The sequence below is a fragment of the Aspergillus affinis genome, assembly GCF_023601865.1.
Source record: "Aspergillus affinis strain CMG 70 chromosome Unknown NODE_43_length_248942_cov_90_146332, whole genome shotgun sequence".
NCBI lineage: Eukaryota > Fungi > Ascomycota > Eurotiomycetes > Eurotiales > Aspergillaceae > Aspergillus > Aspergillus affinis.
Genome location: NW_026515824.1, coordinates 12,230 through 23,865, shown reverse-complemented (window position 1 = coordinate 23,865; position 11,636 = coordinate 12,230). Strand labels below are relative to the sequence as shown.

The window sequence follows — 11,636 nt, the reverse complement described above, 5'->3', positions numbered from 1 at the left end:
TCATTCTATGGCGCTGTGAGAACACTACTGCCGGCTGGCATCGGTGATAGTGTCCCATTATTGTCTCTGCTATGTGGGCAGATTGAAAGAATGGGCCCCCATCTATTGACTCATGACCATCAGCTAAGCCAAGATGATACTGTTGGGAAGTTAAAGGCTAATCAATGGCTTACGTATTACGAGTACGATGGCCCATATGATCCACGACGTACTAATGATCAACGTTTAAATGGCAGCGTCCCAAAAATAATAGCCTCAGCGCCGGACTGATAGCTGGTTACCGGATTCTGGACACTGGACACTGGATAGCATAGGACTGACCTGTATCCACAACACTAGCATCTTGGACGGATCACGGAGGCACAAACGCCGACTATGGAGCCTGTCTGGATCTGATAAACCAACCATTGGCTTTCATCTAACTAAAGACAGGGTTCAGACTTCAGAGTCAGACTTGAGGGAAATAGAAGGGATGGGGAAATTCTGCATCACCCTGCATCATCAGATCCAGTCGATTCTTAATAGACAACTTTTCCCATCGTTGTTCTCAATTGGGAAGGTGGCAACTAACCAGAAAGGTCTCTTAATTAATTCAGGGACGGGGTTAATTAGCGTTTATTAATTAGCAAAAGACTCGGGGATGCTTGCCTCACGCTCTGCCGGTGGACAACGCCACGGAGATGAAGCAACCTAGAGTCATGGTCCGTTGGCCACCCGGAATGGATGGCAATGTTTACGAAGGTGAGAAGTGGAAAGGGTTCTTTCTCTGCCTCCTGCCGGAAGTACAACAATGCAGGCTCGCACTACAGATCAGGAACCCCAGAAAAGGTTTGCCTTCCGGCGACAATTTCCCCGTGGCCAATGATTTAACAGAGAATATAGGGTATCCCGTAAGGTAGACAAGACAGAGACACTACTGCGACTACTCATGCGGCATCATCCTTCGAGCAACACCGCCAACCAGCCTTTCATTTCCTGGTTTCCCCGGCCCGTTTGGTGAAACGTGTACAAGCCTCTGTTGATCTGATCTTCATTTGGCGTCGGTGAAACGGCAGGTTGAATGGTCGTTGCCTGCCAGACCTCCCACCTAGAACCATTTCTTTTGCTGTTGATGGCCTGGCTTAACTCCGATGATAAAAACCGTGTGGCTGTTCCCTCCTGGCTTCTGTGTCATGATTCATGAATCATTCAACCGTGGAATGGAGACAAGGGAGACCACTCGGGACGTAGAATGCAACTATGCATCCGTGACTGGGGCCTTTTTTCCTTCTTGAGCTTGGTACAGACACAAGACCAGTTCAGATGGGGCTGGTCTGGACGAACAGGACAATCAGATTCGCTCCCAAGCTCTTCATATCCGAGGTCCCCGATAGGATTAGGATTAAGATAGGCTCAGACGGGCAGGAACCAACACCAAAAAAGGAGACTTGCCACCGTTGAGCACCCACGGAAAATTGCTTACATGGCGACGAGACGCTCATAATACAATGGGTGGGGTGAGAAGAACTTCGACTGTCAGTCTATTCCTCTCTCTCGTATGATATGGGAGGATTCCAGCCAGACTAGAGAGAATGGATCCGGAGTCACCCATACCCACAACGCTGTGGAGAGGCCTGGAGGCCTGGAGGGCGAAAGGACAAGGGAGAGAAAAAAAATGGAACGGCTCTCGACCAACCATGCTTTGCTTCCCACCCTCCTTTCCATGCAGGCTCCCGCTCCTGGTCCTATAGGAAAGCAAATGGCAAAAAGGAAAAATAAAAAGAGAATGGAACGCGGTAGGGATCATTCTCATGACAGACCGATAGGCCGACAAACCGGACAATCCAAGCCAGTCTAGTCAAGACTCATGAGAGCTCATTTCCCACCATGGCCAATCCGTTGATATGACGGGCCAATCCGTCGGCACCTCTACCCACCGAGGATGCTCACACTGCCCTTCATTGGATTATGCCGGCTGAAATGGCACTGATTAGTATTGGCCGCGGCTATTAATCTGATTTCGACCCCCCATTGCTCACCTTTTACTGGACTGGGCATAGGGACTGAGCTCCATTGTCCAAAGTGAATGCACTACGGAGTACGCAGTGCATATTTGCTAGCCAACACCGGTTTAGTCCAGCATTGACTATTGCTGTAATGGATGCCGCTGGTTTGGTCTTGTCTGGTTCTTTGCCCACATGCCAGGATTGTCCCACTTCCCTAGGTACACCGGTACTTCCGTAGACACTTCCGAGGGAGGAAGAGGACAAGGAGGGGGGGGGGATCCGATGAATGAATCATGAAGCAAACAGCACTTGGCCGCGGAGAATACCCGATTGGGAGAGTCCAGGGGGGGTTTTCCATCCCTGGGGACCAAGATTCTCCTCCCGAAGAGGACAAGACAAGAGCAAAATGGAGAGACCGGAAAAAGAAAAAAAAATCTTATAGAGAGTACTAGACTCTTCCAGTACCACCCACAATGGCGCACATACCAGAGAGACCCTCTTGGCAGTTCATCCCCGTGGGATCCGGCGAAAGGACCCGAAGAAGAAGGGGACAAAATACGAAGTTTTCTCTGCGATTGTGGGCACTGCAGCTTTACACATCGAAGACCTTTCACTAACCTGCATAGTGAACACAGAATTTTCAATTTTTTCATGGAAAAAACACGCGGCTGTCAACATCTTCGTCGATCAGGAACATCCGATTGTGCCGATATACTTTCGGCCAAGGGAAAAAATCTATCCCCGTCCCAAGGAATATTTTTTTTTTCTTCTCTGGTGAACATCCTAAAATAGGATGATGTGCAAAACGACCAAGACCATATCAAGAAGATCGCCACGAGTCAGTCCATTCGGCATAGTATAGTGTAGACTATAGTGCCTAAGTATAGGGCGCGCGAAGGGAAAGGGGAGGGCGCACAAGGGAACGGAGAACGGAGATCAAACCATCAAACCATCAACCATGCACCATCAAGCAACGATTACTGATGGCCATGACTGAAATGAGCTCCTCTAGTGGCCCGCTGTCAATAACGCTGGCACCTATAGCATGCGATTATTATCACTCCACCGCAAGTCCTTTTCCGGCTCCACTCCGGACGAACGTTTCGGCAAATTTTACCCAGCTGGTCCTGGACTGTCCGTTTCAGATTTGCCGACAGGGAAATGAATTTATGAATAATGTTGCTGTTCCATAATTTCCAAGAATGCCCTCACGGCACTGCCAGTGCCAGGCGGCCAAGGAAAAAGGCATGGACCTTCCAGGGAAAGGGGCAACTCGAGATATAAACTTTGGATCAAGTGGAGGGTGCCACGAGGGTCGTTTTCATTAGGTACAGAATTGGATCTCTTTCTTTCTTTCTGTCCGTTCTTTCACCGGTGTTTTTGTTTTTGTTTTATTTTATTCTTAAATTTTTTTTTTCTTGTCTTTATTTTTCTTTATTTTTATCGCCGTGCTTCCGGTAGTTATGGCTTAAGCATCCTGCCTGATCTCTGGATGAGATTGGCACAGGGATCTTGCTGGAATTCTGTATGCCACTGTGCATATCCATCCTCTGCGGCCTTCTTCCTACTCCCTGCTATGGATTGACTACGGAGAGAGAGAGACCTCTCGTGATAGGCCATCCCAGGGCTTGGACCAGCCCGGGGACCTTCTCTGCTCGGGGTCCACCAGGGATGATTACTCCGTCCAGAGTATGATTCTGTATGGATCTGTCCCGACCACCAGATAGCCTTTGTGTCGCGTTCCGATTCTTCCAGGCCCCAAGAAACAACTTCTGCAGGCAGATATGCTTGAAACAAGTAGTGGAGAGCATCGCCTTGGCTGGCTCCCTGATTCTTCTTTTCCGTTCGGACGGGTTTCTGGGATGGCTAGTGCCAGATGCTATCAACGTGAAATCCGCACATACCAACGCTAGTGTCAACTAGTGGGCTCCATCTGCCCATGTCGGAGGCTACTTGACTTCCTATGCCCCGGACGTCGTGTTGGGGACTTGGTCCAGGGGAGAGCGTGTGTCTCTAGGATGATAAACCGCCGTCCGGTTGTACCGTTGTTTGTAGTAGGAAAGATGGAGGTGGTGAGGTCATTTCCACGCTTTGGAGCATGACGATGTCCATCCAGAGAGAATGTTCGGGACTATGCAATGCCGAGCCATATTAAATAATGGGATAGAATAATACGATTAAATTATTCGGATTATTATAATTCTAATTATTACTAGTATTATTCTGCTTGTTTGAGGAATTTGCCTTTCAGAGTCTTGGGAGTAGTAGTTCGAGGTGGTTTATTCCCTATTGGGCTCATTCTGTACTTCTCTTTCTCTCCTTCCCTTTTCTTCTTTGCCTTCTTCTTCTTCTACTACTCCTTCTCCTCTTCCGTCTGCCTTCCTTCTCCCTCTATCTTTCTCTTTCTCTCCCCCCCACGCTCGTTACCCTTTTATTCTCTCGTTTCTTTAACCTCTCCCTCCCTCTCAATCTCCGTCTTTGTTTCCACCGCAATTCCTCATTCTCTCTTTCTCCCCGCCCTACCACTCGGGAGCATGCCAATGATCGGGTCTCCTACCCTGCGATTCCTCCTGTCAGGCGCTGCCATCTAACGATCGTCACCTCCGCCACCATCGCTGCACCAGTATATGCCGGTCTTTTCGCCGGCAATCCGCCTGGCACTTTGAATGCAATCCGTGTCATTCCCACCACCATGGCGCATCCGTACACCCCGCCCCAAGCCTCCCTGACCGGTTACCTGTCGGGCCCGATGCAAACCATGCAGGAACCACCACTTTCGGCCTACTCCGTGCTGGGGGCCGGACAGTATCCGGAGAGCGTCGCGTTGTGGCACAACCCACCCGCGCAACCTCCCCAGCCGGGTTTGCCCATCGCCACTTCGTACCCGCCGGCTCCGAAGCCGCAATCCCTCCTGCAACCACTCCCGGATCAGAAAAAACACAAACGCACCAGAAGCGGCTGCTTCACCTGCCGATCTCGTCGCATCAAGTGTGACGAGGCCCGACCCGTCTGTGACAGATGTCGAAAGGGCAATCGCGACTGCGTCTACCCATCCGCCTCCGCCGGCTCCGCCTCCAAAGCCGGATCCCGCTCCGGTGTGAAACCTAAAGCTCCGCGGCCCCATTCGCGTGGTAGCGACTCGTCCGGTTTTGTCGAACATGAAGAGGCACGCGCGCTAGAACCCATATTGGACGAGGAGGAGGAAGACGAGGAGGAAGAGGAAGGGAGCGTGGGATCGAGCGTGCGGCTGTCGCCGGCGACGGGGCCGCCGCCAGGTTCTGCCCGGCCGAAGCAGGGGTTACCCAAGAAGCAGAGCACCCAATCTCTGGGGAGGCGCCCGGCAAAACAGCGCGTCGCCACCGCCACGGAAGGCTCAGTCCATAGCAAGGACGTTAGCAGCTCGCCGTCGACGGAGGCATCGTTCAGGTTCGACTCGACCAGCGTGCGCTCGGCGAGCATCGGCTTTGCCGCCCACGAGCCTTTAGTGCTGCCTAGTACGGCTCATCTCCCCGAGGACCTGCGGTTTTACCTCTCCTTCCATCAAGAGCATATGTCCTACCGACATTATTTCTTGCGCCCGCCCAGTAATCGCTTTGTCCACCAGAGCATCGTGGAATACGCGTTACGATATGAGCCTCTGCTGTATGCCGTTGTGGGTTTCGCTGCGTATCACCATTGCATCCACACCAGCAGTGGCAAGCTCTACACCTTCCTCAAGTATTATAATAAAGCCTTGACATTGTTGCGAAAATCCCTGGGCTCTGGTGAGCCGCATTGCGAGGCAACTTTGATCACCGTGCTGGTGCTCACCACTTTCGAGGTACGTTCTGTTTTTCCCCTACTGACAAGGTTATCGCACATCTTGTGTATCGGATCAGACAGGTGGCTGACCTTTCTCAGGAATTCATAGGGGACTGGGTGAATTTAATCGACCACCACCAAGCTGCTCACGCTTTGATGCAGGAACTGCTAACGCCCGAGTCGGCATGCAAAAACCCACTGCATAACCATATATTCCTGTGGTATGCTCGATTCGACGTCGTGGCTGGGATTCTGGCCGGCAATGAGACGGTTCTAGGCCGTGATTGGTACATTGCGAAGGAAGAATACGATGCCGAACAAGCCGCCATGTATCCCGACGATGCGGGCAAACAGTTGGCGTTGGCCGCATCAATAAATCGTCGGTTCGGACTAGAAATGGCCTCATTATATGCGAAACTGTCCCGGGGGATGATCCCGTTCGATCAATTTGTCGCTCAAAATGATCAACTGGAGCAGAATCTGGATCGCATCAAACAGATATTGGATCAATTCAATCATTCCGAGTTTGCGGTCTGGGACTACCCGAACAAGAGGCCTCTCACCGATGAGGATATCGTGGATCCATACGTTCCGGGGGGGTTGCATCAGGGTCCGTTGTGGGACATCAATATCGCGTGGATCGACTATTACTCCACCAAGGCCATGTTCAAGTACCAGTCATTTTTGTCGGTAAAGAAGTCGTCCTGGGAGGAGCTGGGCAGTCTCGCAATGGAGCAGTGTCGGTTGATCGAGGCGATCGAACGGTGGCCGGACAAGGAGAGCGGGTACATATTTGCTTTCAAAAACAGTTTGGGAATGGCGAGTCTGTTTTCCCCCAAGGATGATAAACACGTCATGTGGAGTCGGAGGAAGTTCGCTCTTATGGAGCAAAATGGGTACGTTCGCCTTATGGCGCAATTCTTTCTTTCAGACTGACCTTTTTCTTTTCTAGATACGTGACTCCGCCAAAATTCCGGCAGGCCCTGGCCGCCGTGTGGGAGCTGCCCGAGCTGAATCACTGGTGGCTTCCGCACGACGAGGGTTATCCTAACATCCTGCGCGAGGTCCGCGCCATGACGGAAGAACGAACCAACAACCCGCGAGATAACTTCCGTGAGAGCGTGCGAGACCTGAAGACGTTGTTCTGGAATATCAGCCTGGACGACACCGAGAGTGAAAACAGCCCGGTGTCCACTGGGCCGGAGGGACGTTGATGGGAATCCTGCAGACGACGAAAACTCCACATGTTTCAAATCCCTCGGGCTCGGGGCTTGCCTTTTCCAGAACCATTCCGTGACAGCCCAAAAGTGGCGAAGTCGAAGCTCGATCGATCGCGGTGGATCCAATGGTGCTGGACAACTCCCGTTAGGGTAACCCCCCCCCGAGACCGTCGCGACGTCAAACCGTTGGTTGGCGCTCGTCCCCAGGAGCTTAAATTATTTTATTCGATTGTCGCTTGACCAGAAAAAAAGAAAGAAAGAACAAATTCACAACAGGAAAGGATATCCCGCCTTCATCGGGACGGGCCGGGTCTGGCGCTTCTGCTGGATCTTTTGGAGCTTAGACTTCTGGCCTCTCAATCCCATTCCTTTTCCCCCCACTCGACCGGCTTTTGTTTTTGGAATGATCTGCATCGCAAATTATGGTTTAGATTTTTCTCATCTTTTGGGGTATTAGCGGCGTTGTGCATGGCGTAGACTTGTGCCTCTGGTATGGGCGCAATTGGATCTTTTGGAACAATACCCTTTGATGCACTGAATTTTGGATCAATACTGATTTCTTGGTTTCTTTTGCGTGAGACCCAGGGAAATACCGCCTATTATTTGGTCTGCAGGGCCATGTGGCACTCCTATACATATCATTACATCGCTGTCATATCTACTTGGTACATATACCCAATGCTACTATTGACATGTTGTTAGCACCGCCATCCTCGATTCCTAGCTCCCTCCTCTCTCTTTTTCTTTTCTTTTCTTTTCTTTATTTGGGGTAGCATGTCGTGTCCGCAGGTTGTTCTGTATGACGTGGTATTCATTCATTGCATCTTAGGTTTGGTCACACAAACCTGTCTACACGCACCCCTATCGTTATCATCTACTCTCGATATCTCGAAAAGGCACTTCTCGAGCCGGAATCACCGTCTCTAATCCTCCTGCTAATTCACCTAGTCCGTCATCTCCATCCACATTCTCTCCCCACGGCAATGAATCCACGTCCACCTCCCATCCCAGCAGGCACCGCAGCACAACCCCGGCACCGGCCTTGCTCATCACTGAATTCATCTCCTTACACCGCTCATCGCAAACACATTCAAGACATCCCTGCGGGGTCACGCACTGGCAGGCCTCGACGCGCGATACGGCCCGACGGAGAAGCACGTCTATAAACTCAAACGCTTTGCTTGCGATCCCCGAGCCGCATGATCCCCCCTTGGCATCATAAAAAGTCAACCGGGCTGGTCGTTGCCGCGCAGGCGGCTGCAGCAGTTTTCGGATGTTCTCCTTCTCTGCCGCGGTCTGGTTCCGGGCATCGACGGCCAATTTCAAGTTCTTGCCCAATTCTTTCTTGGCGACCTTGCATTCGGTGCGGACATCGCCGGGAGAGGATATGACGAAGCTCGGGAGTAAGGAAAGGACTGCGTGCTCGGCGGCGTGGATGGCGGCGGCGATGTTCAAATATCGGGATTTGAGGATGTCGAGCGCGGTCTTTGGCACGTCCAGCCACATGCCCTTGGTAAAGATATCGATGGGCGGGTTGTCCACCATCACGGCATCAAGCAAACGGCCACGCTTATCGACCTTGAAGAACCCGTAGACGACGGCGTGGATGCGGACAGAGCCATAGAAGGCGCGCGACGGCGAAGATGACGTAGTAGGGACGAAGCGCATCGTCTCCGTCTCAATGGGATCGACGTCCGTATAATCACGCTGCATAGTGCCCCAGTCGACGTGCACGCGGACGACACGCGCGAATCGCCGGTCCGGATTGAGTTCTTTTACCAGGTACGTCTGTCCCTGGTGGAGGAAGATCCCGCCTTCATAGATGGAGAAGAACGCCCGCGAGGCCTCGACTTCCTCCAAAACCATGTTCCGAGCGTTGGTGACGTCAATGACGACGAAGTGCTGGTCTTCGGTGTCGCGGATTGAGACGCAGCGCGAGGGCTGGGGGCGAAACCTTTCATGACAGTGATAGAAGCCCAGCCCGTCGCGCATGAGGCGTGTTGCCGCAACCTCGGGGAGTTGTTCACCGAAGTAGATGCGGTCTTCTTCCGGGCGGATGGGCATCTCGAACGCGGCACATTGCACATGTCCCTCGAGAATAAGCTCGTTGGTCAGGTCCACTTGCAGCTCGCAATTGGGTCGAGTGAAGAGCTCCTCCGGGTTTTTCATATAGTGCTGGTCCGTGGGGAATTTATCACCTACCAGAACGGAGAGAGAATCCTTGTTACGGCGTCCAGCACGTCCGCTTTGTTGGCGCAGGTTGGAAATGGAATACGGGAAACCCAGGGTGATTACAGCGTCCAGGGAGCCAATATCAACACCCAGTTCTAGAGCGTTAGTGGCCACAATACCCATTAGCTGGCCTTCAAACATCTCTTTCTCAATGCGCCGACGGTCTTGCGGACTGTATCCGCCTCGATAGCCCATCACCAGCTTACTAACTTCCTGTCTTTCGAGGTTGTGGAATTCGGCCCGCACGGCTTGCAGAAGGATCTCGCACAGTCGTCGAACCCGGCAGAAAGCGATTACTCTCGTGCCCCTGAGAATCAGTTGACAAAACAGCCGTGCCGTTTCAGCAACAGCGTCGCCACGTCCGGAAGTTGGGTCGTCGGGGTCTTTGAACGGCGTGTTCCAACAGATAAACTCCTTACGACCTGAAGGGGACCCATCAAAATCTATCAACTTGACATCGTCGATCCCGAAGACAGCTTTCATATGGCCTTCTGGGTTCGCCACAGTAGCCGAGCAGGAAATAAATCGAACATGTCGGTTTCCTACGGCAGCACAAACTCGACGCAGTCGTCGCATGATGAGGGCGACATGGGAACCAAAGAGGCCGTTGTAAACGTGCAGTTCATCCACCACGACAAATTTCAGGTTCTTCAGGAACGAGCGCCAAGAGCTTTCCTGAGGAAGAATAGTAATGTGCAGCATATCAGGGTTGGTGAAGATGATGCGTGCCTCGTCACGAATGAGGTTCCGGTTTTCCATGGGAGTATCGCCGTCGAATGTGTCGACTATCGCGTCCTGTAGGCCGTCCATGAACTGCAAGAGCTCCTTCATACTCCGCCTCTGGTCTTGCGCGAGTGCCTTGGTTGGAAATATGTACAAACCTCGACTCGCATGGTCTTTTTCAAGCTCATGGAGCATCGGCACCTGGTAAATCAACGACTTTCCCGAACTGGTTGACGTTGAGACAATGACGTGGTGACCTTCATAAAGGTGATTGATCGCCTCCACCTGATGAGAATAAAGCTGTGTAATGCCCTTGGTGTTATACAAAGCATTGACTAGATTCTGGGACAGTGGAAACGTCAAGTCACCGTACATAGCAGGCTGGGCCTCAAACACTCGATGTCCCTCCGGTACGATCTGCGCTGTATACCAGTCCATCTCACGGATCTCGCCAATGATTTCTGACATAGCCTTGCGTTCTTTGGGTATCTCCTTTGGTGCTTTAGATTTCAACGCACGATGTTCAACCTCGTCGTCAGGGGGCACCGGAATCCAGAAGTCCTTCTCCCGCTCCAATTTGTCGGCTGGGTCAGTTCCATCGTCCTCGCATTGTACCAGGAACGCGTCGATCGCATCGGTGAATTTCTTATTTCGTTTCTCAATCAACCCCAGCATTTGCTTCTGACTGTAAACCGGCATCTTCAAATCCTCGTCCTTCATCTTCCGGACAGGTTTTGTTGCCTCTCCGGTCTTGGGATGTTGTATTTCCCTCTTCAGGTCCCCATCCACGAGCTCAAATAGCAACATCTTTGTCATGTCAGAGTCATCACCCGACCCGTCACTTCCATACGACTGAAGCATCTCCCTCTCTCCGACAGTCATCACCTCCAATTTCGCTTCATCCACATACTCGAACCGTACAGCGCGCGGCACAAGGGTCTTCACACGCGCAACATCTTCCACCGTCAGCGCATCGCCACCCATCTGCCCCTGCACGGCATTTTTTATATTCTCAAAAGTGGTCGCGAAATGCTTCCGCGTACAGCAGAACGTATACACCAGGTTTAACGCGCGATGGGTCCGCGATAGCTTCTTGAACGGATCCGGCCAGGGCCCGGACGGCGTCCTTCGTTTCGGAGGTGCCTTCTTGTCCGAGCTCATAGGCTGGCCTTTACCTCTGCCTTTGCCTTTGCCGCTCCCTTTTCCATTATTCGTCAGGCTCGTAGAAGTAGATGGGTTCGTCGTCGGTTGCTCCGAGGATGTCCTCGAGAAATGATCCTCATGACTCGTAGTTTGCGCACTGGATCCCAACAGATCTTGACCCCCTTCCTCCTTGCGAGGTCGTTTCCCCTTCTCCTCTTCACCACCTCCCTGCGTCTCTGTATTCGAACCCCGCTCCTCGATATTCTCGGCCAACGGATTCCCAGGATCCCTCGTCTCAAGAGATGTTCGTTTCCGCTTCGTCGACACCACAGGAGGGCCAGCGCGATCTGAAGAACATTGCGATTGGGAACGTGTCGACATCACGACGCCCCATTGTGTGTCCTTCCTTCCTTCTTTCCTTCTATCGATATACTGAGACGTACTCTGCCGAGGTGATGGATTATTTATTTACAGGAAAGTTCGTTTTGTTCCCAGAAGGAGGTGATAGAAAAAAACAAGGCAAGGAGGCGAA

The 11,636-nt window shown here is 52.0% G+C and overlaps 2 protein-coding genes across 2 annotated transcripts; one reads left to right on the top strand and one right to left on the bottom strand.

Annotated features, from left to right (window-relative positions):
- Window positions 1–4,677: 4,677 nt before the first annotated feature.
- KD926_007421 (putative Zn(II)2Cys6 transcription factor) lies at window positions 4,678–7,000 on the top strand (the record flags this gene model as incomplete). Its single annotated transcript, XM_053100274.1, has 3 exons — window positions 4,678–5,805; window positions 5,868–6,682; window positions 6,739–7,000. 3 exons carry the CDS (start codon window positions 4,678–4,680, stop codon window positions 6,998–7,000), a joined length of 2,205 nt encoding a protein of 734 aa, XP_052955986.1.
- Window positions 7,001–7,876: 876 nt separating this feature from the next.
- KD926_007420 (ATP-dependent 3'-5' DNA helicase) lies at window positions 7,877–11,485 on the bottom strand (the record flags this gene model as incomplete). Its single annotated transcript, XM_053100272.1, has 1 exon — window positions 7,877–11,485. One exon carries the CDS (start codon window positions 11,483–11,485, stop codon window positions 7,877–7,879), a length of 3,609 nt encoding a protein of 1,202 aa, XP_052955985.1.
- Between the last annotated feature and the right edge of the window lie 151 nt (window positions 11,486–11,636).